Raw genomic sequence first — 25,070 nt, 5'->3', positions numbered from 1 at the left:
GGCCACCAGACTCCTCCTGTCTGAGCACTTGCAGGTAGCCTGTTCACAGTTCCTGCTTCTGCTCCATCACCCCAGTCCCTTCTCCCAATGGCAGCCAGGGAGCTCTTTGTAAGATGTAAATCTGGTCCTGTCTCCCGCTGCTTAATCCACTCTCAGGCTGCCCTTTGCTCTCAGGTCCTGGGGCCTGCCACCTTACACAACACAAACGCTTTCCCCTCACTCTCTCCTTTCTGTACTGTTTCCAGCCCCTTGGCCTTTACTAATGCTGTTCCTTCTGCCTGCCATGCTCTTCCCGCCCCTCTTCACTCACATCTCTTCCTCAGTAGGTCTGTGTCCCTTGTGAAGCCCTCTCTAACTTATCTGCTGGGGCAGATCCACCTCCTCCATTGTCTCATCCATCTCCCTTGTCACTCTTATCTCAGTGCCGTTTGACTCTGCTTGGTGGCACACCTGATGGGAATGAAGATGTGTCTCCCCCAGAGACTGGCTGAGGCAGCCCATGTGCTGAATGAGTGAATGAATGAATGAGGGTGAGCCATGGAGGACTGCTAAGATTCTCCTCCACCCCACTGAAACATCTCACAGGAGCACATGCTGGTGCAGGCACACATACACACACACCCCCCCACCAAGAAGTGGGGTGGGTGGGTGGGGCTTCTATCTAGTGGAAAGAAAGGTATTCAAGGACTTGAGCTGAGAGCCTACCACCCCGTGCCTCCATCCCCCATCTTCTGTGTGCTCGGTACACAAGCGGCAACAATGCGGGAGATAAGTGCCGAGATAATGGAGGCAACAGGCTTCTGGAGGAGGGGGTGGGTGAAAAGGGAGCACCTAGGGGCATGAGTTGGGCAAAGTGTGCGTCCCTGAGCACAAGCCTGCAAAGGCATCATGTTGCATGAACAAAGCAGACTGATAAAGGACACAGAGAGCACGTTTGTGAGCATTTAAAAACATTCATACAAAGGAATTCCATATATTGTTTCTGGATGCAGACACAGATATGTATTGAAAGTCTAAATCAGGCTTAGGAAGAAACCAGCAGCTCCAAAATTACCCTACCCCAGGGGAGGGGCTCAAGGGATAATGAAGGATAACATTGGTTTGGTTTTAACAAAATCTGAAGCACATTTGGCCGTGTGGGAACATCAGCTGAGTCTGGGTGGTAGGATTGCTTTCGGTATTTTTCTGCATGTTTGAGCTAGGTCAAGAGTTTTCAAGTTTTTTACGGTGAGGGGCGGGATGGACGGGGGAGCTGGCAGCGGGAACAGCATGGAGGGAAGCCCACAGTCCTGCATCTGAGTCCAGTCAGCAGGGACAGAAGGGGTCTGGGGGAGGAAGAGGAGCTGGCCTCAGGAGACGAAGGTGCCCAAGGCCTGGGGACAAGGATGCGGGGCCAGCAGGAGGGCTCTGGATGGGGAGACAAAGAGTCTCAGAAGTGGGGAGGGAATGACCGGTGGGGAATGGGGAAAGCTGTGAACACTTGGGAGGCTCTGAGATTGAGTCCTAGCTCTTTTTTTTTAAAAAAACTTTATTTATTTATGTGTTTATTTCACAATATCATATTTTTAAATTATAGTTGATGTACAGTATTATATGTTACAGGTATACAGTATAGTGATTCACAATTTTTAAAGTTTATAGTTACTATTTATACCATTTATATACATTTATTACCATTTATAGTTACTATAAAATATTGGCCATATTCCCCATGTTGTACAATACATCCTTGTAGCTTATTTTATACCTGATAGTTTGCACCTCTTACTCCTCCACCTCCATCTTGCCCCTCCCCCTCCCCTCTCCCCACTGGTGACCACTAGTTCCTTCTCTACATCTGTGAGTCTGCTTCTTTTCTGTTATATTCACTAGTTTGTTATATGTTTTTAGACTCTAGATGTAAATGATATCTTACAGGATTTGTCTTTCTCTGTCTGACTTATTTCATGTAGCATAATGCCCACCAAGTCCATCCATGCTGTACACCAGAAACTAATACAACATTTTAAATCAACTGTACTTCAATTAAAAAGCAAACAAACAAACAAACAAACATCCCATTTAAAATATGGGCAGAAGAACTGAACAGACATTTTTCCAAAAGAGGAAATGCAAATGGGCAACAGGAACGTGAAAAGTTGCTCAACATCACTAACATCAGGGAAACACAAGTCCAGATCACAGTGAGACACCATCTCACACCTGTCAGAATGGCCATCATCAAAAAGAACACAAATAACAAATGCTGGCAAGGGTGTGGGGAAAAGGGAACCCTTGTACGCTGTTGGTGGGATGTAAATTGCTGCAGCCACCATGGAAAACAATATGGAGGTTTCTCAAAAACCCAAGAACAGAACCACCATGTGGCTGAAAAATCCCACTCCTGGGCATATATCCGAGAAAAACAAAGACATTAATTCAAAAAGATACATACACCCCACTGTTAACAGCAGCACCATTTATAATTGCCAAGATATGGACGCATCCCAAGTGCACATCAATAGATGAATGGATGAAGAAGATATAATGTATATATGCAATGGAATACAACTCACCCATAAAAAAGGATATTTTGCCATTTGCGGCCCTTCATTCACTTTTTTTTTGTCACTTCAAAAACCACAATTTTATAGCTGGCATAAACATTTTCATTGCATCAAAAACAACAACATACCTAGAAATAAACTTAACCAAGGAGGTTACCCTACACTCTGAAAACTGTAAAACACTGATGAAGGAGATGAAGATGATACAAAGAAATGGAAAGATATCTTGTGCTCTTGGATTAGAAGAATCAACATTACCAAAAATGGCCATACTACCCAAAGCAATCTACAATTTGGAACCCCTGTCAAAATTGACATTTTTCACAGAACTAGAACAAACAATTCCAAAATGTATATGGAGCCATAAAAGACCCCTAATTGCCAAAGCAATCTTTTGTAGGTCTTTTTTTCCCTCTTCTTTTTTTTCTCTTTTCATGTGGTTTGATGACGGGAGAAGTTGCCTTTAACATTTGTTGTAAAGCTGGTTTGGTGGTGCTGAATTCTTTTAGCTTTTGTTTATCTGTGAAGCTTTTGATTTCTCCATCAAGTCTGAACGTGAGCCTTGCTGGATAGAGTATTCTTGGTTGTAAGTTTTTCCCTTTCATCACTTCAAATATATCATGGCAGTCCTTTCTGGCCTGTGGAGTTTCTGCTGAAAAGTCAGCTGATAACCTTATGGGAGTTCCCTTGTGTGTTATTTGTTGCTTTTCTCTTGCTAATTTTAATATTTTCTCCTTATCCTTAGTTTTTGTCAGTTTGATTCCTATGTGCCTTGGTGTGCTCCTCTTTGGGTTGATCCTGTGTGGAACTCTCTGTGCTTCCTGGACGTGGGTGACTGTTTCCTTTCCCAAGTTAGGGAAGTTTTCAGTGATAATCTCTCCAAAAATTTTCTCAGGTCCTTTTTTCTCTTTCTGGGACCCCTATAATGTGAACATTAGTGCGCTTCATGTTGTCCCAGAGCTCTCTTAAACTATACTCATTTCCTTTCATTCTTTTTTCTTTTTTCTGTTCTGCAGTAGTGATTTCCACTAATCTGTCTTCTAGCTCACTGATCCATCCGTTCTTCTGCCTCCTTTAGTCTATTCTTGGTTCCTTCTAGTGTGTTAATCATTTCAGTGATTTTATTCTTCAGCTCTGGGTGTTCTCTATATTCTCCAGCTCTTTGCTAAAAACTTTGCTCTGTGCTTCTATACTCCTCTGAACGTCTTTGCCATCATCACTCTAACCTCTTTCTCAGATAAACTGCCTATCTCCTCATCACGTATTTCTTCTTCTGGGATTTTATCTTGTGCCTTGGGCTGGGAGATGTTCCTCTGCCTCCTCATATTGTCTAGATTTCTATTTGTATTTTTAGGTAGGTCAGTTATGTTTCTCGATCTTGGAGAGGTGGCCCTATAGGAGATGTTCTGTGCATCCCAGCAATACGTTCCTCTCTTGTCACCCAAGGGCCAGCGTCCAGCCCATCCCACTGTAGAGTCTGGCCTGTGTTTGTGGATTCCTTCCACAGGCTTTGGGGTTGTTGTTTTCTTACTTCTGGTATCTGCTCCCTGGTGGATGAGGCTGGACTAGAGGTTTATGCAGGTTTCCTGGCAGGAGGAGTCGGTGCCTGCCCACTGCTGGGTGGAGCTTGGTCCTGGTCCTCTGGTGGTAGGGCCGTATCTAGGGTTGTGTCTAGAGGCGGTTTGTGGCTCTGGAAGTCTGCTGATGCATGGGGCTGTGTTCCCACCCAGTTTGTTGTTTGGCCTGAGGCTTCCCAGCACTTAAGCCTACAGGCTGTTGGGTGGGGCTGGGTCTTGGTGCTAATGGTCCAATCAAGATGTCAGCCTCAGGAAAGCTCATGTAGATGAACACTCCTCCGTCACCAGCTTTTGTGTCCCCTGGGTGAGCCGCAGCTATCCCCTACCCCCTAAGGAGACCTTCCAGAACCAGCAGGCAGATCTGACCCAGGTTCCTATGAAATCACTGCCTCTGCCCTTGGACCTGGCGCATGCGAGATTCATTGTACACTTCCCAAGAGTATGAGGTCTCTGTTTCCCCCAGTCCCATGGGGCTTCTGGGGCTAAGCCCCGCTGGCCTTCAAAACCAGATGTCCTGGGGTCTCCTCCTCCCAATGCCGGGACCCTGGGCTGTGGAGCCCGACGTGGGGCTCAGAGCTCTCACTGCTGTGGGAGGGCCTCTGCAACTTAATTGTTCTTCAGCTTGTGGGTCGCCCACCCGAGGGGTATGGGGCCCGATTATATCGTGAGCACACCCCTCCTACCGTCCCCCTGTGTTTCCCTCTTTATGTTTCCAGTTGAGAAGATCTTTTTTGCTAGGTTTGAGTCTTTTTTCCCAATGATTGTTTAGCAGTCGTGGTTTTGCTGTAGTCATGAGGAGAGGCGAGCTCGTGGTCCTACCACTCCACTGTCTTGACCAGAAATCCTAGGAGAAACCTTTTTTTAAAAAACTAAACTCTGAACTTTGTCCTGTCTCCGCAGTCCCCTCGATGTCCTCTTTCTGTTCCAGAACCCCAGGTTGCATTTAGTCGTCACGTCTCCCTCGTCTCTTCCTGCCTGACAGTTTCTCGGTCTTGTCTTTTGTGACTTGTCACTTGGTGAGGTCCCGTTAAGTATTTCGTAGAACACCCCTCAATTTGGGTTTGTCTGCCAGCTCCCAGCCATGAGATTGAGGTTGTGCATTACTGGGGAGGATTCCGAGGGAGGGATGTGTTCTCCATGGTGCCGGTGTCTGGATTCCACCGCGTGGATGCACCTTCTCCCTGGCGGTATTCACCTTGCTGTCCTCGTGCTGTGAAGTTACTGTTTTTCAGAAAGAATCTATTTTACAAGACCAGGCGCCGCTGGCAAGCAGGAGTCGCCAGGAGAGAAAGGGGGACCACGGCGGAACCCCATGCACATACCAGGGACCAATGTAAGGAGTCAGCTTTGTTGTGAATGGCAACCCCTGTGGGGAGTAAAACACAGTGAATATGTGTTTCGTGAATGAATGGTCATTGTCACCATTTATGGAGCTCCTTCAGTGTGGTAGGTGGTGTGGGCACACCAGGGTGGCCGGTCAGTGACAAGGTGAGGCACAGGTTGGTAAAAGAATTCACCAGAGATAAAACATGAGAATAGAAGGGAGTTTATTAGGGTACGCTGTCATAGGCAACAGTGGGCCACGCAGGCAAGAGGTGCCTGTGTGAGCCCCAAGGGCCGGTTACTGGGGTGTTTTACAAGGTCAGGTCATAAGGTGCCTGATCGGCTTGTGCACAGGGCTCTGATTGGCTGTAGGTGAGGTAAGAGGTTTAGGGTCTGTGAAGAGTGGTGGGGTTTATAACTCTGACAAGGTGGACTGAAATGAACCAGCCTGAGCTACTGTGAGATTATTACCTAGGGCTATTAGTTTGTTAGGGGAAACACACCTAGTAAAGAATGTGCTTTATCTGTTGAGGGATCACAGGCAGACATCTGAGAGCCCAGGAATGGGGGTCATTGGACTTTGAAGAACGTCTGTTGGTCCAACAGTAGGTGATTAGAATGAATATTTATGGAGTGTCTCCGGTGTGCCGGGCTCATGAACTTATATGATGTCTAATCCGCTTTTGGGCCCCTAGAGGCTGCTCTGAACCTCCAGCTCAGTCCTCGAGTCCCCGAGTGGTCTTTGAAACCTGATTCCAGTGTTTCTGGAACTGACTCTGACCCTTCCCTTCCCACTTCACTTACCTAGATACGATGTATCTCACCCATTTGACAGATGATAAAACCGAGGCCCAGAAATATAAAGCTCCTCCAAGGTTACACCCATGTTTGGTGCAGTCAGGATTTGAACCCTGTCTGGCTCCAGACACTAGCTGCCCCCGTGTGACCTTGGGCGGGTGCCTTCACTTCAGAGGGCCTCCGTCTGCTCATCTGTGTAATGAGCAGGTGGGGCTGGATGACTTCAGGGGCACCTTCCAGTGCCCTTGGCCACTGCCCTCAGCACCTGTGTCTGTGTTAAACTCCTGAGTAAATGGAGGGAGGCTGGATATGTCCTTGTCCCAGTGTGTCACTTTGATCTGCCTCCCTGGTCCCTTCCCTTCTCTAAGGTGGGCAGGGGCATCTCAGCTTTCTTGGCTCAGCCAGGAGACTTTCATGTCCGTGGCTGGGACAGGACTGAGAAGAGGTTGAGAGGGAAGGGCTGGATCTGGGCCTTCGTCAGCTGGGCTGGCGGTCCCCAGGGGCCTCTTCTGGCTGCCTTCGTGTGGCTCACTAGCGAGGTGAAAAGCTGGACTGGCCCACCCAGTTCCCGGCCCTCTTGGGATCTGTGCACCCTCCCTGCTGGTGCCCAACCTGCCTGCATTCCTGTGCTCCTGGCACAGGGCTCTGCAGCTCTCAAGGGGACACAGGTCTGCTCCCGTGGCCAGCTGGATGGGGGCGGGGAATGCAGGACCCTTTGGGGCCTCTCATTCAGGACTCCAAACCCAAAAGGCAGAAGTGCTCCAAAAGGCAGAAGTGCTGAGACTGTGCTCCGCTGGCCTGGATTGGAATCCCAGCTCCACCCCGCTTTCTGGCAGTGCGACTGGGGCCAAGTTATCCAGTTGCTCCGTGCCTCTGTTTCCCCATCTGTGAAGTGGGAGAGCAGTGCTACTTCACGGGGTGTTAGGATTAAATGAGCTAATCTTTCTGTGATTTGCTTGGCACCAGCCGGGCACATGGTCAACCCTCTGTTGAGTGTTAACCAGCATCTTCCAGGCAGTTGGGCATAAGGTGGAGCTGTCCCAGCCTCCACGGAAAACAGGATAAAAGGCGGGACCCATTCAAGGGGGTGGGGGTAGAAGGGAAGCCCTATCACTTTTAAATGGCACTTGCCAATGTTTTTGGTAACAGCTTTGAGATATAACTCACATACCATAGAGTTCACTCATTTAAAGTGTACAATTCAGTGGTTTTTAGTATAGTCACTGAATTATCAACCATCACTATAATCAATTTTAGAGCATTTCATCACCTTAGAAAGAAACCCACACCCTTTAGCACTCACTCCTCACCTAATCCCCAACCCTACCCCAGCCCCTGGCCACCACGAGTCTACTTTCTGCTTCTATGAATTTGCTATTCTAGGCATTTCATGTAAGTGGAATCATTCCATATGTGACCTTTTGTGTCTGGCTTCTTTCACTTAGCATCGTGGTTTCAGGGTTTCCCCGTACTGTCGTGTGTATCAGCACTGCGTTCATTTTTGGCAGAATTGTATCCCATTCTGTGCATGGTCCACATTGTATCTATTCATTAGTTGACCATGTTGTTTCCACTTTCTGTCTCTTGTAAGTAGTCCTGCTGTGAACATTTGTGTACAAGTCTTTGTGTGGACCTGTGTTTTCATCTCTCCTGGGCAGATGTCAAGTAGAATTGCTGGGTCGTGGGCACCTTGATGTTTACCTTTTTGAGAAACTTTAGGACTGTTTTCCAAAGCGGCTGTACCGTTTTGCAGTCCAGCCAGCAGTGTGTGCGAGTTCTGATTTCTCCACATCCTTGCCAACAATTGTTATTGTCTATTTGATTATTGCCATCCAAGTGAGTGAGCAATGGTATCCCATTGGGGTTTGGGGCATGTGGCCTTTAAGTGAATCTGTTGAGCACCTGTGGTAGGGTGGCAGCCCAGCAGGACTGTCACATGGTGTTGTTAACCAGCCTGGTCTCTAGGGCCTGCCTGGGTTAGAATTCTGGCTCTGACATTTAAATGCTGTGTGACTTTGGGAAACTTACTGAACCTCTCTGGTCCTCCATTTTCACATCAGTAAAGTGGAGATAATAATATGATCACCCACTTGGCCACTACCTACCTGAGGTGGTAATGAAGATTAAGAAGTGAGCAGGGAGCCTGGCTGTAGAAAGTAAATGTGAGCTCATACTACTGTGGTGATGGTGGTGGTTGCTGTGTGTTGGCTCTTCTCAGCACCCCTATGAGTAGCTGTAGCCCAGTGTTTGATCATGTGGCCTCTGGAGCAAGACTGTCTGAGGAGATGATCCTGGCTCCCATTCATAAGCTGTGTGACCCTGGGCAGGTGCCTTGTCATCTCTGAACCTTATTTGCCTCATCTGTAAAGGGGCAGACAAACCTCCCCCAGGGGCTTAGAGTTGGGATGCTGTCAAAGTAATGACCATGAATGTGTCTGCTGTCTGGTGAGGTGTGTGCAGTAAGTGTCAAATTACCATGATGTCTCTGCCATCGCCCTCAGGTGACAGATAGAGAGACTGAGGCATCTTGAGGGTGAGGTGCTTGCCTGGGATGGTCCAAGCAGTAAGTGGCCTAACAGGACTTGGAACCCACGCCTGTCTGACCATAAGCTCCTGCTGAGCTGTCCTTTGTTCTCCAGCAGGACTACCAGGTCCCTGGGGCTGGCTGTCCCCTCACCCCGGGTCCCTTCTGGTGCTGGGCTTCAGCTAGAATAACAGGCGGGCCAGGGAGGGATCCAGAAGGCGCTTTCTCAAACCTGCCCCACCCAGCTGGTTTGGGCACTGGCCTTGCCCTGAGGTGGAGCCGGTATGAGCTCCAGAGGAGCAAAGTCCCCCACCTGACCCACCCTGCAGGTTCCCAGTTGTGGCCCAAACCATCATGGGTTAAATTTTTTGGTTGAGACTCACCACGTCTGACTGGTGAGGCCAGGCTGATGGTGAGTGGCTGGGGTAGGGCTGAGGGGCAGAAGTGCTCACAGTCCCCATGGGGTCTGCCCAGCCTGGGATGCGGGCGATGGGGTCGGCCCATGACCTGGCAGCCTTACCTCGCCTCACTCAGATCCTCCATCAACAACGTCCATTTCTGAGCCTTCCTGGACACTCCACTAAATACCAGCTTTCTCCACTGCAGGACTTCTCAGAGCCTTTATTGGCTCATGAACGTATTGAGGGGTTGGGTTTTCCTAACCACCTTGACTGACAAAGCCTTCATTTCAGGGGTAATTTATAGGACTGGGGTTCCTGGGACCCCACTTTGAGAAAGACTCCCTCTTTGGTTGACTTTGCAGAGGGTGTGTCCTGGGTCTTGTTCCCTAAGACTCCCCTCCTTCCCACTTCCCCTCCCCCAGTTCCTGTGTGTCCAGGCCTGGCACATGGCAGATGCTCAGCCAAGTTTTGGGACATGGCTGGACAGACTCACAGCTTCTGTTTGCTGGCCTGTTTGTGCACACCTCTCTGACTCCCCCCGACTCCCGTATACCTGCATTGTTGGCCCTGAAACCCTGGAGGGAGGCAGGGTCCCCTGGGGAGCCTGTAAAAATAACAGCAATAATAATACAGCTTCTTGGGTCCTGCCCTGGAGATCCAGATTCAGAGGGTCTGGGTTAGGGCTTGGGAATCTTAATGTTTCATGTCACAGTAGGTGCGTCCCAGGCCTTGATTTGAGGAATTCCACTCTGAAGAGCTGGTAGCCCCCTCTGCTTGAGGGTCAAGAGCCCTGCCCTGGCCACACCCCAAGGGACATGTCTAGGACCTGCCTCTTTTGTGGCCTTTCCTCACTGGAGCCTTCTGCCCACAAACCCTAGACTCCTCTTCATCCTTCAGATCCCAGCCACCACCACCTCCTCCAGGAAGCCTTCACTGACCACCCCCGTCCCCACCCAGCCAGTCAGGAGGCTCCCTTGGTCATGCCTGCCTCAGTCTCATGACTGTTTCTGTAAATGCTGGTTCCCTCCCAGTCTAGTGGTAAACTCTCAGAGGGCAAGGCTGTGTCTGTGTGCAGTACTGGGCCTGGCACACAGTAAGTACTTGAGTGTGGGTGGAATGAAACTTTTGGGCTCTTAGCTGCTCAGGTCCCACTGTGGAGTTGGTATACAAGGATCTTTGATGGAGACAGGGGACTGACTGCTAATCTTGATTATCGCTGGCTGGCTGTGTGACATTGGCCAAGGTGCTTTCCCTCTCTGGTCTTTGTTTCTTCCTTTGTTTAAAGAAAAGAACAAAGTTGGCGTTGGACAATGATCAGAAAGTCTCTGTAACAACTCTAATCATGAACTTTTGTGAGACTTACCGGGTGCCCAGCTCTTTGCCTGCATAACCTCACTCTAATTCCTAACACCCCACTGGGAAAGGTGTAATTATTCCGTCTGATAGCAGGAAGCAGAGGCACAGAGAGGGACAGCAGCTTGGCCAAGTCACACAGCCAGAACCCACATCTGGTTCCAGAGCAAGGTCTTCACTCCCACAGTAGTGTTTGCCAGAGTTGTCTGTGATGTGATTTCGGGGGTGGGGAGGGTGCTGACAGATGTGACGGGAGAGAACACGGAAACACTGACTGAGAAAGCTGTTCTGATTTCAGGTCTCTCTCAGAGGCTCTGAGAACACCCAGGAGGTCTTAACTTGGTGCTAGCTCTGCTCGAACTTGGCTGCGCAACACGCCAATCTATGCTTTTAAGCAGGAGAGGGTAGGTCTCAGTCTCAATGTGTGCAGGCGGCCTGGTGTCCAGCTAGAATTTCATGCTGTCATTTGATTTCCAGCCTAGATGCTGAGATTCTGCATTGGGCAAAGCCCAAGCCCAGGCTGTCCGGAGGAGGCAGAGCTGCTTTCAGCTGCACGCAGGGCCAGGCCCCAGGTGGAACCACCATGCAGTGTTTCAGAGAGGTGGGCTCAGCGTCGCCCTGCAGTCAGTTGGAAAAGTGCAGGTCAGGCCTTGCTCGCACTTCACTGGAGACCATGCCCCCTGCTAGTGCGCCTGCCGGGTCCACTCAGCTTTGGAAATTCAAACTGAAGGAAAGCCAACCATCCCATAACTTCTTTAAAATAGTTAAGGAACCATTCACTGCTGATCACATGGAATGCAGTGAATGAGGCTGCAAACCTTATCTTATACCACATTCCCTCAAACGTTTTTAGAGACAAATTTGACATGCAAAACTCCATAAAATATAGAAGAAAACATAGAAGAAAGTCAACATAATCTCGGATTTGGTCACGTAGAACCTAAGCTTTGAGTTTCAACACACGACACAAAAAGGCAGTCTACAAAGGAAAATAAGCAATACCATGGACTTGATCAAATGAAATGTTTCTACTCTGTGAGAGATGTTGTTCAGGACATCGGAATACAAGTACACACTAGAAGTAAAATTATTTGCAAACACATGTCTCAGAAAGATTTTGTCTCAAAATATGCAAAGAACTCTAACGCAAACAACCCTATTCCAAATAGGGAAAGATCTGAATGGACACCTGGCCAGAGAAGATACAGATACCATACCACATTACGCCCAGGATGGGGGAGGAGGGGGCCAGAAACACAATGTCCAGCTCAACTCCTGAGCTCTGTGTGACCCTGGTCTAGTTCAATATGGAAATAGTAGTACACAAAGCTAGGGCAAACATGTTCAATGTTAAAGACAGAAGGATTTAATTCTTGAGTTAGGAGCAAAGCCTGACACCTGGCCTTCACCGCTGTTACAGTACACTGGAAGTTCTACCCAGTTTTGAGAAAAAAAGCCATACGTGTGTAAATGGAAAAAAAGAAAACTGTGTCTATTCAGGGAACTCAGATCACATCCTCTCATATATAAAACTTACTATAATCAACACAAAAATATTTAAGCTAATCAACTAATGCAGCGAAGTTACATATTCATAACAGTCTATCTTTTTTGTATACACTCACAATAAATAATCTGAAAAATAATTCATGAAACCACTTCCATTTCCAGTAACATCAATATTTCTATCCAGGAATATATTTCATCAACATACAAGACTTGCTTTTATGGAGGTAGAGTTAGTCTGTACGTTTGAAATTACTGGAAAGTAAATTACTTTTCAAGACACCATGTCAATACCATGCCAGAAACGCTAAGAAAACAGCAGATTTCCACACAGAAGCCAAGCCTTACCCAGATCCAGTTCACCCAAGCTCCACACAGTTTAGAGGCACTGTGGAAAGGCTTTACGAGGATCCACTCTCTTCTGTGCTGTGGATGACCTGGGTGTGGTAGAAACAGTGGTATTTTTTTTAATTCCAATTTTTCACATCATTCTACCACAAACCAATCAGAAATAATAAATGAATTCAGAAGTTTCAGAATCAATACACAGAAATCATCTGCATTTCTAAACACTAATAATGAACCATCAGAAAGAGAAAGAAAACAGTCCTATTTATAATTGCATCAAAAAGAACAAAATACCTAGGAGTAAATTTAACTAAGGCCATGAAAGCCCTGCACGCTGAATACTTTGAGACATTGATGAAGAAATTGAAAAAGACACAAATAAATGGAAAGATACCCCGAACTCATGGATGGAAGAATTAATTTTGTTACAATGTCCATTATACCCTAAGGACTGTACACAGTGAATACAATCCCTATCAAAATCCCAATGGCATTTTTCACAGAAATAGAGCGAATCACCCTAATATTTGTGTGGAACCACAAAGGACCCCGAATAGCCAAAGTGGCCTAAGAAAGAACAGGCTGGAGGCATCTCCTGACTTCACACTACAATACGAAGCTACAGTCACCAAAACAGTGTGAAACTGGGATGAAAACAGGCACGTGGAGCAGAGGAACAGAACACAGAGCCCAGAAATAAACCTACACATATGTGGCCGGAACACCCCAAGGGGAAGGACAGCGCCGTCAGCAGGCAATGCTGGGAAAAGAGGACACCACATGCCACGTGCTGTCTACACCAGACACAAAACAGATAAAACCCCAGTTTTCCACACCAAGCCCACCTGGGTCGTCTGAAGATGGACTCACCCGACCCCCCCAGCAGTCAGCTGCACACAGGGAGCTTCTCCCCACTTGTCCTCACCTTTTCCTCCTGGAAGCACCGGGGTCATCAGGAAATCCAGCTTCTGTCAGCATGGACGCAGCCCCGCCTTGTCCTGAAGCCACAGCCCCAGAATCCTAAGGAGACTGAGTTCCTGTTGCATAGACGCTGACCTGCAGTTTTTCCCCAAAGCGCAGCCATGGTGGGGCCTGAGGAGACAGCTCCTCTCGGCAGAGAGCCAAGTCCATGGTGGAAGCCACATGGGTAAGAGGTGCAGGCTCAGCGCCACCCTGTGGTCAATGCAGAGAGAGCAGGGCCAAGTTCACAGTCCAGTGGAGACATTGCCCCCTGCTGGCAGAAGTGCTGAATCCATTAAACTGGAAATTCAAACTGAAATGGAGACAATGTCCCTTAACGTCTCCAAAAATAGTTAAGGAACAATTAATGGGAGACCGTATGGAATGAAGTGAGTGTAGCCATAAGCCTTATGACTTATACCGAACTCACTCAAAATTATCGATAGACAAATTTTAAATGCAGAACTATTGAAATTATAGAGGTAAACGTAGAAGAACATTTACATGACCTTGGGTTCAGTCATGTAGAGAGTGAGCTTTGAGTTTTATCACACAACACAGAAAGCCAACTTAAAACAGGAAAACAAGGAATATAACAGACTTTACAAAATTAAAGATTTCTACTCTAGGAAAGACGTTATTCAAAAAACCAAAAGACAAGCCACAAACTGAGAGAAAAATATTTGTGAAGCACATATCTGATAAAGGATTTGGACTCAAAATATACAAAGAACTCTAAAACAACCCCATAAAAATGAAATGGGTAAAGATCTGAACGGGTGCCTGGCCAAAGAAGACATACAGATACGCTCAACATCCTGCACTATTAAGGAATTACAAATTAAAATCACGAGATATCACAGCACACCTATTAGAACTGCTAAACTCCAAAAATATGAAAATACCAGTTGCTGGTGGTGAGGAACAAGAACTCTCCTTCATTGCTGGTGGAATGCACGTACAGCCACTTTATAAGACAGGTGGGCAGTTTCCCCCAAAGCTAAACAATTCTCACCTTGGGATCCAACAATCTTGCTTCCAGCAAATGCTTTGAAAACTTATGTCCAAATGCAAACAAGGCTGTAATTATGCACAGCAGCTTTACTCACGGTGGGTAAAAACTTGAAGAAATCAGGATGTCCTTTAATAGATGAATGCATAAGCAAACTGGGGTACATCCATGTCAAGGGGACCAGAATATGGATTAAGGAGTGTCACAGGATGGAATATGCAATGTGACACAGAATCTAACTGTATTAGAAATGTATGGGGAAAAAAAAGAAATGTATGGACAAAACTCGATGGTGGAGCAAAAAATGCTGACTTAAATTAACTTTGGAAATGAATAAAATCTGTATTGAATTAAGTTTTGTTAATTAGCAGTTATAACAGGAACTTTCATTCACTGCTGGTGGGGTGCCTAATGGGACAGCCATTGAATATCTTTTTATGTGTTTACTGGCATTGGACTTGGCAATGATTTCTTGGGTATGGCACCAAAAACACAGGCAATAAAACAAAAATATAAATAAATTAGGCTTCATCAAAATATAAAACTTTTGTGCTTCAAAGGACACTATCAAGAAAGTTAAAAAGATAACGAACAGAATGGGAGAAAATATTTGCAAATCGTATGTCTGATAAGAGGTCTTGTCTCCAGAATATATAAAGTGCTCTTACAACTCAACAACAAAAAGGTAAATAAACCAAATTTAAAATGGACAAAGGACTTGAGCAGACTTTTTCTCCAAAGAAGATACACAGATCACACAATATTACTAGCCGTCAGGGACCTGCAGATCAAAATCACAGGGAGGGGTCATTTCACATCTGTTAGAATAGCTGTTATCAAAAAAATGGACGTAATAAGTTGGCAAAGATAGGGAGAAATTGGAACCCTAGTATATTACTGATGGAAATGTGAAATTTTGCAGCCACTGTGGAAGACAGTTTGACAGATCCTCAAAAAGATAAACATAGAATTAACTTATAACCTAGAAAGGCCACCCCTAGGAATATACACAAAAGAACTGAAAACAGATATTCAAACAAAAAGTTTTACAGGAATGTTCAGAGCAGCACTGTTCTCAAGAGTGAAAAGGATTTGCAGCAACGTGGATGCTCCTGGAGAATCATTCTAAGTGAAGTAAGCCAGAAAGAGAAAAAAAAAATACCATATGAGATCGCGCATATGTGGAATCTTAAAAAAAAAAAAGCATAAATACAAAACAGAAATAGACTCATAGACATAGAATACAAACTTGTGGTTGCCAAGTGGGCGGGGGATGGGAAGGGATAGACTGGGATTTCAAAATTGTAGAATAGATAAACAAGATTATACTGTATAGCACAGGGAAACATACACAAGATCTTATGGTAGCTCACAGAGAAAAAACTGATAATGAATATATATATGTTCGTGTATAACTGAAAATTTGTGCTCTACACTGGAATTTGACACAACATTGTAAAATGATTATAAATCAATAAAAATGTTAAAAAAAAAAAACGAGTGAAAAGGTGGAAATAACCCAAACATCCACCTCAAGATGAATGGATAAACAAAACGTAGTCCATCCACACACTGGCGTAATAATTCAGCCACAAAAAAGAACTGAGGTACTGACACTACAATGTGGATGAGCCTCAAAAACACTACGTTAAGAGAAAAAAAATGAACATGGAAGGCCACGTACTGTGTGATTCCACTTCTATCAAACGTCCACAAGTGGTAAATCCAGAGACAGAAAGCAGCCAGTGGTCGCCGAGGTCAGAGGGAGGGTGGGAGGGGCAGGGTCTCCTTCTGGAGAATGAGGATGTCTTGGAACTAGACAGAGGTGCTGGTTTCAAATGTCATTCACGTACTAAATGTCACCAAATCATACAATTCAGATATAGTTAATTTTGTATTATGTGAATCTGACCTCATTGAAAACCAAAGAAAAAGAAAGCATGCCCTGACTGGGGTGAGTTCCCTTCCCTCACCCTCCCTCACCCTGGCCCTAAGGCCTCCCACCAGCCAGCCGCTGCCTGGGGCCTGGCCAGCCACAATTTAGACACGTGGGCTCCAGCCACACTGTCCACTCCATTCCTCGCCACCAGTAGCTCCCTAAGTCGACCCCCAGGCCCCCTTCTCTCTGACTTCTTCCTAGATGCCCAGCAATGAGCAACCCCTTCACCAGGACTCACAGGATCTTTCGAACCTTGCTCTGCCTTAAACCAGATCTCAGCACACGGTTTCCAAGGGTTGCCCCATCTGAGTAGGGGGAAATTAGTGTCTTCCGAGCAGCGCGGTGTGCAGGCTTCTGGCCTAGATGAACTCACAGACACTTGAGGGGGTCCCGCGTACTGAGGGGCAGCATGGTCACCCACAGTCACACAGCCTGTAAGTGGCTTCACACTCAGATGCCCCCAGGACAAAGTGTGTGAATCAAGTGAACAGGGTCCCTGGCCACACAGAAGAGGTGTCCCAGCTGTCTGATCCCACAGGGGACGCAGGCCCCACGTGAAGAGGTAGGAGACAGATGCTGTTATAAATACACCAGCCGGGGGCTTCCAGGTGCGGCTCCAGGAAGTGGACGCACGCTTAGTATTTTTACACTTGGTGAGAGCTGAGGATGCCTGTGCCTCACTTCCGTCCACACCCCCCCACTCTCTGGGTACTAAAGATACATTCTGGGTCCTGCTCGTCCTTGCTGACCAGGACCCGGCTCTGCTGAGGCTCCCCACCAAACCTCAGGGCTCCGCAGCCACACAGAGGGGAGGGGATGCCTGTTTGAGCCAGAAGAGACCATTGCCTTTGGGGGCCTGGGGCTGCAAGTCCCATTCTGCCCAGGCCACAGGGGACCCTGGAGCCCCTCCAAAGAGGTACCCTCTCTGGCTCAGCACCCAGAGAGAGAGAGGCCTCCATTGCATCCTGTCTTCAAGTGTCATCACGTCCAACCCCAGAACAAACTCATGCCAGCCCTCACTGGGCAGTGACCCCCATACCAGACTCAAGTCCGGCAGCCAGAGGGAGAGGACCTTCTGCCTGGGGCCCTCAGCAAGAGTGATGGGGTTGCCCCGGGAGGGGCCACAGTCCCTTGGGCTAGCCAGAAGGGCTGGCAGAGGCAGGGACACTGTTGAGTTGAACTGTGCTCCCCAGAAATTCATATGCTGAGGTCTTAACCTCTAGTCCGTGTGAAAATGACCTTACATGGAAACAGGGTCTTTGCAGATGATCAAGTCAAGATAAAGTAAGTCATCAGGTCAGCCCCCATCTACTATGATTATGTTGCTATAAAAAGAAGGGATTCAGACACACATACACACACACACACACACACACACACACACCCGCCTTGTCAGGACTGGAGCAGTGCGGAGGCAACAAATTTGTATTGTTCTCAGCCAGCTAGTTTGTGGTTACGATGTTACGGCCGCCATAGGAGACAGATACAGGCGCCCTCTGCTCTGTCCCCCTTCTATCCAGACCATGGGGTGCGGGGTGGCGGCAGGGCCCTTCACTGAACAAGGCCACTGCTGTGTGGTCACTTCTGCCTCTGACTGGGAGCTCTGGCCACAGCTCTCAGCCTCCTGGGACCCACGGGAGGATGAGGACAAGGAGGAGCAGGGGGCCTCCCCTCCTGCTATTCCTGGAGCCGAGAAAACCCAGGAATAGCCAGACACTGTCCCCCCCACAACATGTCCTCCAAGGCCCTCCCCTAGCCATTAATCTGGAACATTTCAGTAGGGGAGGTACCTCAGGAAGACACAGAGAGATGACACTTGGTCTGGTCACAGCATGCCACCTGTGTCCACTGGCCCAGGCTGGCCCTTTAAGGAGGGAATGGTAGAACAGGCTGTGGGGCAGACCCCCGTCTTCTCAGAGGGGCCTGGGGTTAAGCCAGGAAATAAGGAGGGAAGTGGTAGGCAGGGGGCCTGGTTGGCAGGATGCTGAGAGCAGAGCCCCACGCGCGGAGAGGCAGAGAGGGGAGAGCCCTCCTTCCTCCATCCAGACCGGATGTGTGACCACTGTGTAGGTGGCCCCCGACCAGAGGTCCAGTGCCAGTCCAGGGTCAGCTCCAGCGACTTCAGTCCGTGTTCCTGCTGCAGCGCTGTGGGGACTGTCTGCCAAGGGGAGGAGGGCCTCATGTGGCCTGTTCACCAGCATCCTGCCTCTGATTGTGACTAATGCCCACACAGCTGCCTCCTGGCCAGGCATCCAGGCTCTGCTGGTCACAGGAAAGCCCACAGGCCCAGGCCAGGCTAGGCTCCGAGCTCTGTGTGCTTCCTGTGAAGGCCAAGGGGTAGCCACCCCCGTAGCAGCCCAGGGCACAGTAGTCGCTGCTACTGTCCTCGGGCCGTGGGAGAGCTGGCCTGGTAGGGCTTGCAGGGACCCAGTCCTCCTGCGGCAGGTAGGCGGGCGGCTGCCCTCCCCACTCCATACGCCCTGCTGGCAGCACATCTGCTGGGAGGCCGGTGCTGGCCTCCTCCTCCTCTTCCAGGCCCCCTGACTGCCAGGCATCCGCTGGGTCATAGGTGAGCAAAGCAATGGCCTCCCGGACACCGGACTCCAAGGCTCCTCGTGGGGCCCCAGCGTGGTCCTGGCTCGGCTGTAGACTGGCTCTCTGGGCCCCTATCCAGGTCTAGAACAGAGCATGGAGAGGAGGGAAGGCCTCAGGCAGCATGTTCAGGGCTCATCATGGGAGCAGCCTCCCCCACTTCTCCAGGAAGCTCTCCTGACATCCCGACATCCCGCCATCCACACCCAGAGGCCAAGCAGTGCCTCTGCCTGAAACATTTGGTCTTCGCCACTCCCCGCCACCTACCAGTGCAGCCTCAGTACAGGACCCCGATTCCCTTCAAGCCCCTCACCACTCCCCCAGCGCAGGGCCCGGTGCCCACGGCGGCCTGAACCCGGGCGACAGGGACCGAGGGCTGATTGCCACTCCAGGCCCTCCCAGCAGCGTCAGAGACTGGGCACCTTGCCCTGTCCCCCACTGACACACACACCACACACGACAGGAGATGCTGTTGGGGCTGGCACTTAAGATCCAAGGCCGGCAGACCTGAACCCCTCTGTAGGGCCACAAGGGACCCCCCCAAAAGGAAACTGCTCCCTAGGAGGGACAGGGAGCCTGCACCGAGTGCACCACAGACCACAATTTCCATCACAGCCCTGCCTCCTGGAGAGCCCCCTTGTGGCTCCAGAACGCCACCTGAGACATCTAAATCACCCCTGGCAGGTACCATGTTTCTACAGAGAAGGGGCTGGGGGCAGATGACCAGTCCAGGCCATCAGAACCTTTACCCCACACAGCCTGGACAAAGCGCTCAGCTTTAAGCTTCAAATTCTTTGTCTGGATGACAATCTTGAAAACCAGACTCCCTGTTACGAGAGAAAAGGGCCAGGCGGAAGGAAGCCATGCAGGGCCAGGAGGGGAGAGCCTGGGAAGAGCGGGTCTGTGGACCCCGGGAAGCTCTGCCTCCTGGGCTTTGCCCAAAGGGAGGGACCCGAGAGGGTGGGAACCGGAGACCACCCACTAGAGCTTCTCCTCAGCCACCTCCTGCCTCTGGAGCAGGAACCACAGGCCAGCAGGGAGGGTCTGACCCGCCCGTGGGTTGCTCTCAGCTTGCCCGGGGCCTGTGAGAGCCCCCAGGGCACTACGATGGGGACACGTAGAGTCAGCTCACTGGTCACAATGCCAGGAGGGGCCGAGCGCTCCACAGTGGCCACCAGAGTAGCCCAGGGACCAGGGAGGGCCCCGGGCATAAGAGCACAGGCACAAGAGGCCCTCCCCACGGCCACCAGACACAGGCGCCTTCGGAGAATAAGGGACCAGATGCATGGCTGTTGCAGATGGGCCCCCAGGTTGGCACCGTGAACTGACCGTTTGCCTCAAAAGGCTGCGGCAAACCAGAAGAGGCAGAGGTGACATCACGAGAACCTGCACATTATTTCCCCATCAACAATGGGATTAGAGTAGTTCTTCTGCCCATATTTTAAATGGGTCGTTTGTTTGTTTGCTTGCTTTTTAACTGAAGTACAGTTGATTTAAAATGTTGTATTAGTTTCTGGTGTGCACGGAGGGCATTATGTTGAGTGAAATTAGTCAGATCGAAAGACAAATACTGTAAGATATCACATGTGGAATCTACAAAAAAAAAAAAACAAACTAGTGAATATAACAGAAAAGAAACAGACTCACAGATGTAGAGAAGGAACTAGTGGTCACCAGCGGGGAGATGGAGGCAGGGAGGGGCAAGGTGGAGGCGGAGGAGTAAGAGGCACAAACCGTCAGGTATAAAATAAGCTACAAGGATGTGCTGTACACCATGGGGAACAGAGCCATTTTATAACAACTATAAATGGAGTACAACCTTTAAAAATTGTGAATCACTGTATTGTATACCTGTAACATATACTGTTGTACATCGACTATATTTCAATTTAAAAAATGATACTGTAAAATAAATACATAAATGAATAAAGTTTTTAAAAAGGCAAGAAAAGAAGATTTGGTATATCATATACAATGGAATATTACTCAGCCTTAAACAGAATGAAATAATGCCACTTGCAGCAACATGGATGGACCTAGAGATGATCATACTAAGTGAAGTAAGTCAGCCAGAGGAAGACAGATATTATATGCTATTAGTTGTATGTGTAATCTAAAAAAAGGTACAAATTTTATTTACAAACCAGAAAAAGACTCACAGACATAGAAAACAAACTATGGTTACCAAAGGGGAAGAGAAGGGGAGGATAAGTTAGCACTTTGGGATTAACAGATACACACTGTCCATATATAAAACAGATAAACAACAAGGACTTATTGTATAGCACAGGGAACTATATTCAACTTCTTATAATGGGCTATAATGGAAAAATCTGAATATATATATATATATATACACACACATATATATATATATACACATATATATATATATAAAAATAACTGAATCACTTTGCTGTATACCTGAAACTAACATTGTAAATCAACTATAATTCAATAAAAAATAAAATTAAAAAGTAAAAACCAAACAAAAACAAAAAATGGGATTAGAGACATGAGAACTAAAAGAAGTCAGCAATTGAGAATAAAGCTGGTTTTTTTCCCATCTGAGTCACAGCGTATAAGTTTAGACCCACCATATATACCAAAAACGCCCAAAGCACTGACAAAGGACCCCAGCCCTCACCGAAAGCCCACATCCTGGGCAGGCCAGAGATCCGGGCAACCCCTGCCCCGCCCCCAGCCCCTGCCCTGCCAGGGGGTCACAAACCTGGAAGTTCCCGTTGTGCACATTGTAGAGAGGCTGGAAGAACGGCCCCGGGGAGGGCACGTCCCGGTACAAGGCTGTCTTCATCCTGAGGCCAAGAGAGGACAGTCAGAGGCCTACAGAGACAAGAACCTCAGGCGACTTGGCCCCAGTGCCTTGGGTCCAGGGCTCTCTTGGGCCACACTGCCCCCCACACGCACCTGGCAACTTGGGAACTCCCCACGTCCAGGGCAGAGGCTTGACTACCCAACCCCATCCAGGACTGTGCGGGGAGGGGTTGTGGGTTTGGCCCTCTGTGCCCTGCCTACCACACACACTCACACGCACTCACACTGACACACACTGACACATACGATAACACATTCATGCCCAGGCACATCCTCCCACATACACCCCCCGCTACCGACCTGGGTGACAGCTTGAAGAGCAGGTAGGTCAGGCTGGTCAGCAGGAGGAAGATGCACACAGCAACGAGGGTGCTGTCAGGCTGCCCCAAAGCTGGGGTCGGGGGACCTGTGAGCAGGAACAGCCCGGGGCTGTGTTCCTCCAAACCCGTGAGGCAAAGGCACCCGTACGAGTGGTGTATGACAGGCCTTGAAGGTTTGTGTCGCTTGCTAAAGCACCTTGGGTGAACCATGCGCCCAGGGCCTCGCCCTTCCCATCTGCAAGGTCAGTGAGCCTTCCTAGTACCTAGGGCACCAGGTCAGCCCAGCTCCCACTAAGGAAACGAGGCCACATCCAGGCTCCAGAGACAGAAGCACCAGGCCTGGCGGACAGCCCCCGGGCTGCACTTGCTCCCAGCAACAGCCACCAGCAGCAGGCTCCTGGGAAGGTGTGGCAGGCGATTCCTCTCTGCACGCCTCAGGGCATCTCTGGGTCATGACTGTCTCAGGGAGGGGTTCCGGGAGGGTGAAAGGGCAGGACCAGCAGGGGAGGGAGGGCCAACCTGGACCCCCAAAGGGCAGCAGCGCGGAAGTGCCCACCTCGTCTCTGGGGAGAGGGGAAGCACACGGGCTGGCTCCATTCGCTCCACTGGCCCTCATAACGCTCTTCCTCCACCACCTCGCCCTCCGCGGTGGCCATCTGGACACGCAGCCTGGCCTCATAGGTGGAACCAGGGTCCAACTCGACGGCTTCCAGGTCAAGCCGGGTCACCCCGACAATGTGACCCTTGTGCTGAGCCCGCTATGGGGTTGAGGACAATTAGGAGATGCCGAGGGTGAGACTGGGTCCGTCAGCCCTCGAGAACAGGTACACCCATGTGTGTGGGCATACTTACACACGCCCACAGGCACACGCTTATATTCATCAAGCCGCATGCACACTCACACTGAGCACGCACAAACACGCTCACCACACTCTACACGCATACACTCATCATGGAGGCACACCCTGGGAACGCTCACACATACATTAACGCACACGCAGGCACACTCGTGCACAGACACACCCGTGTGCACACACACGTGCACAGTCACACTCACCACGCTTGCACTCACATCTCCTTGGCTCTGGTCACCTTCCCTCCTCATAGTTCCAAGTTGACATCACCCTAGGTGGCATGAAGAGCGGCCCTGGGCCACTGCTCCCGGGAGAGAGAGGCCCCCAGGGTAGCAGGACCAAGCGTTACCTCCCAGGCCTCTTCCTGCCTCTTGAAGGCCAGCTCGTAGCTAAGGAGCGAGGTCAGCGGCTCCAAGGCAGGACTGATGCTCCAAGTCAGCACACAGTGGTCAGAGCTGACATTGCTCTGCAAGTCAGAGGGAGGATCCAGCTTCACTGGAACGGAATGAAGCCACGTGAGGGTGTGTCAGTCAGCACGCCCAGGACCAGGGATCTGAGAGATTCCCAGGGGGAGGGGCAGGAAGAGGCGTGGTCCAGGCCCTCTCAGAACAGGGGCCTCGCTGGGAGACTGGTCCTGAGAAGACCCAGGGGGTACACGACAGCAATGACTCTCCTCCAGCCCCGGCAGCCAGACAAGGGGAGTTTCAAATCTCGCCTTCCCTTTCTTTCATAAGCCGCTGCTGGAAGTTTTTCCTAATGTCTTACTGAAGTCCTTCTTGCTATGACCAAAGTACATTTCAAGTGACTCAAACTGCAGCCCCTGCCAACTCAAAGCCCTGCACCTTCATCCTCCTCCAAAACCCTACCCCTCTAGCAACCTGTGGGCCCTCCCCTCCTAGGGGCCTACCCTGCTCCTGGCCCTGGAGCCAAGAGCATTCACTGGGCCATGGGCAGCGTGGGCTGCAGACTCATGTAGCCAGGATGTTGGCAGCCAAGGCACCCCACCCCAGGCCTCACCATGTCTCCGGGGCAGGTACTGTGGGTCCACCACGCTGACCTGCTCCTTCCCAGAGAAGTGACGGTGGAAAGTGATGTTGAAGTTGTCAGAAGGCACGAGCACCTCCTCAGGGGGCAGCAGCACGGTGCACACACTGCCCCGGAAGACACACCTGTGCTTGCTGCCTGGCGCGTGGTTGCTGGAAAGGGCGTGTGTTGGCACCAAGGGGCCACTGAACCAGCCTGGCCCCTGCTGCTGCTTCCATCACCGGGACCCTCCCCTCATCCCTGCCCTCCCACCTCACCTGGTGAAGAGGAGCCAGGGCTCGGCAGCCTGGCCCAGCTCTGGGGTGGACCAGCGGCAGTCAATCCTGAGGATGTTGTTGGAGTGACAGGTGAAAGTTCCAGCCCCCAGCCCTGGGAACAGTGATGCAGGGAATCCACAGTGGATGCTTCAGGTCAGGGCTGGGGGAGGGGAGAGCCTGGCAGCTAACATCCTCTGACAGGGTGGTCCCCAGAGAACGAGCCCAGGGGAGTTTATCCAGGGCAGGGCTGGGAGACCTGGACGGAGATGGGCTCTGACCCGTAGGATGGGGTGGGCTGAAGTCCCAGCCGACCTCAGGAAGACAGGCCCCAGTGCAGCTCAGATCATTCATTCCTCAGGGGGTTTGACAGAGGACAGCCCTGCCCCCCAGCTCTCCGCCCACAGGCCTCACAGACACAGCTCCAGCCCTCACCTCCTCCTTCCCCTGGGACAGAGCCTCCCGGGCCGACCCAGGCACAGATGCAGGTGCAGATCAGCAGCCAGGTGCCCATGTCTTGCATCAGGGCCTTGCTCTCGAGGGTCCAATCTGTAAGGGGCTGGGCTGAAGGGCTCTGTGTGAGGAGTGCCCCCCATGCGACCCTCCCCATGAGACACTTTCTGCAAGAATTGCACCCGAGCAGGTGCTCTGAGTGGGTCACCACCTACACCCTCACCCTGTCCCATGAAGGGGGTTGGGCGCCAGTGTCCAAGCTGCACCGATGAGAAACTGAAGCTCAGACTCGGGGGCCCTCAAATTTAGGTCTCCTGAGGTTTCTGGGCTCTGAATCAGCCATGTGTCCAACTTTGCCCCCTGCAAGCCCAGATCCCATCCCTGTCCCTGGGTCCTGACCACACCCTGCAGGGGAGGCAGGGTTGAAGGAA

At 50.0% G+C, this 25,070-nt stretch overlaps 2 protein-coding genes and 1 long non-coding RNA gene across 3 annotated transcripts in view; 1 reads left to right on the top strand and 2 right to left on the bottom strand.

Moving 5' to 3' along the window:
* Positions 1 to 25,070, top strand: part of LOC116657654 (MICAL-like protein 1) — a 33,706-nt gene that overhangs the window by 4,276 nt on the left and 4,360 nt on the right. The gene's annotated exons all lie outside the window — the stretch shown is intronic.
* Positions 10,826 to 13,422, bottom strand: LOC116657576. Its single transcript, XR_004312734.1, has 3 exons — positions 13,302 to 13,422; positions 12,377 to 12,465; positions 10,826 to 11,140 (listed from the first exon to the last, which is right to left on the bottom strand). It is a non-coding gene; the product is annotated as an uncharacterized LOC116657576 (long non-coding RNA).
* IL9R (interleukin 9 receptor) lies at positions 15,791 to 24,783 on the bottom strand. The gene is made up of 8 exons (XM_032460718.1): positions 24,622 to 24,783; positions 24,190 to 24,301; positions 23,906 to 24,084; positions 23,238 to 23,383; positions 22,591 to 22,792; positions 22,015 to 22,120; positions 21,611 to 21,695; positions 15,791 to 18,963 (listed from the first exon to the last, which is right to left on the bottom strand). Exons 1-8 carry the CDS (start codon positions 24,707 to 24,709, stop codon positions 18,466 to 18,468), a joined length of 1,416 nt encoding a protein of 471 aa, XP_032316609.1. The 5' UTR covers positions 24,710 to 24,783; the 3' UTR covers positions 15,791 to 18,465.

This window comes from Camelus ferus, chromosome 18, assembly GCF_009834535.1.
Source record: "Camelus ferus isolate YT-003-E chromosome 18, BCGSAC_Cfer_1.0, whole genome shotgun sequence".
In the NCBI taxonomy this organism is placed as follows: domain Eukaryota; kingdom Metazoa; phylum Chordata; class Mammalia; order Artiodactyla; family Camelidae; genus Camelus; species Camelus ferus.
This window is presented reverse-complemented; position numbering and strand designations above follow the sequence as displayed.

Coding starts and splice junctions, on each gene's coding strand:
- IL9R (XM_032460718.1), bottom strand. CDS start 24,709: ATGCAAGACATGGGCACCTGGCTGCTGATCTGCACCTGCATCTGTGCC. Junction 24,302..24,621: donor TGTCCCAGGGGAAGGAGGAG/GTGAGGGCTGGA, acceptor CACTGTTCCCAG/GGCTGGGGGCTGGAACTTTC. Junction 18,964..21,610: donor TGCACAACGGGAACTTCCAG/GTTTGTGACCCC, acceptor GCTCTGTTCTAG/ACCTGGATAGGGGCCCAGAG.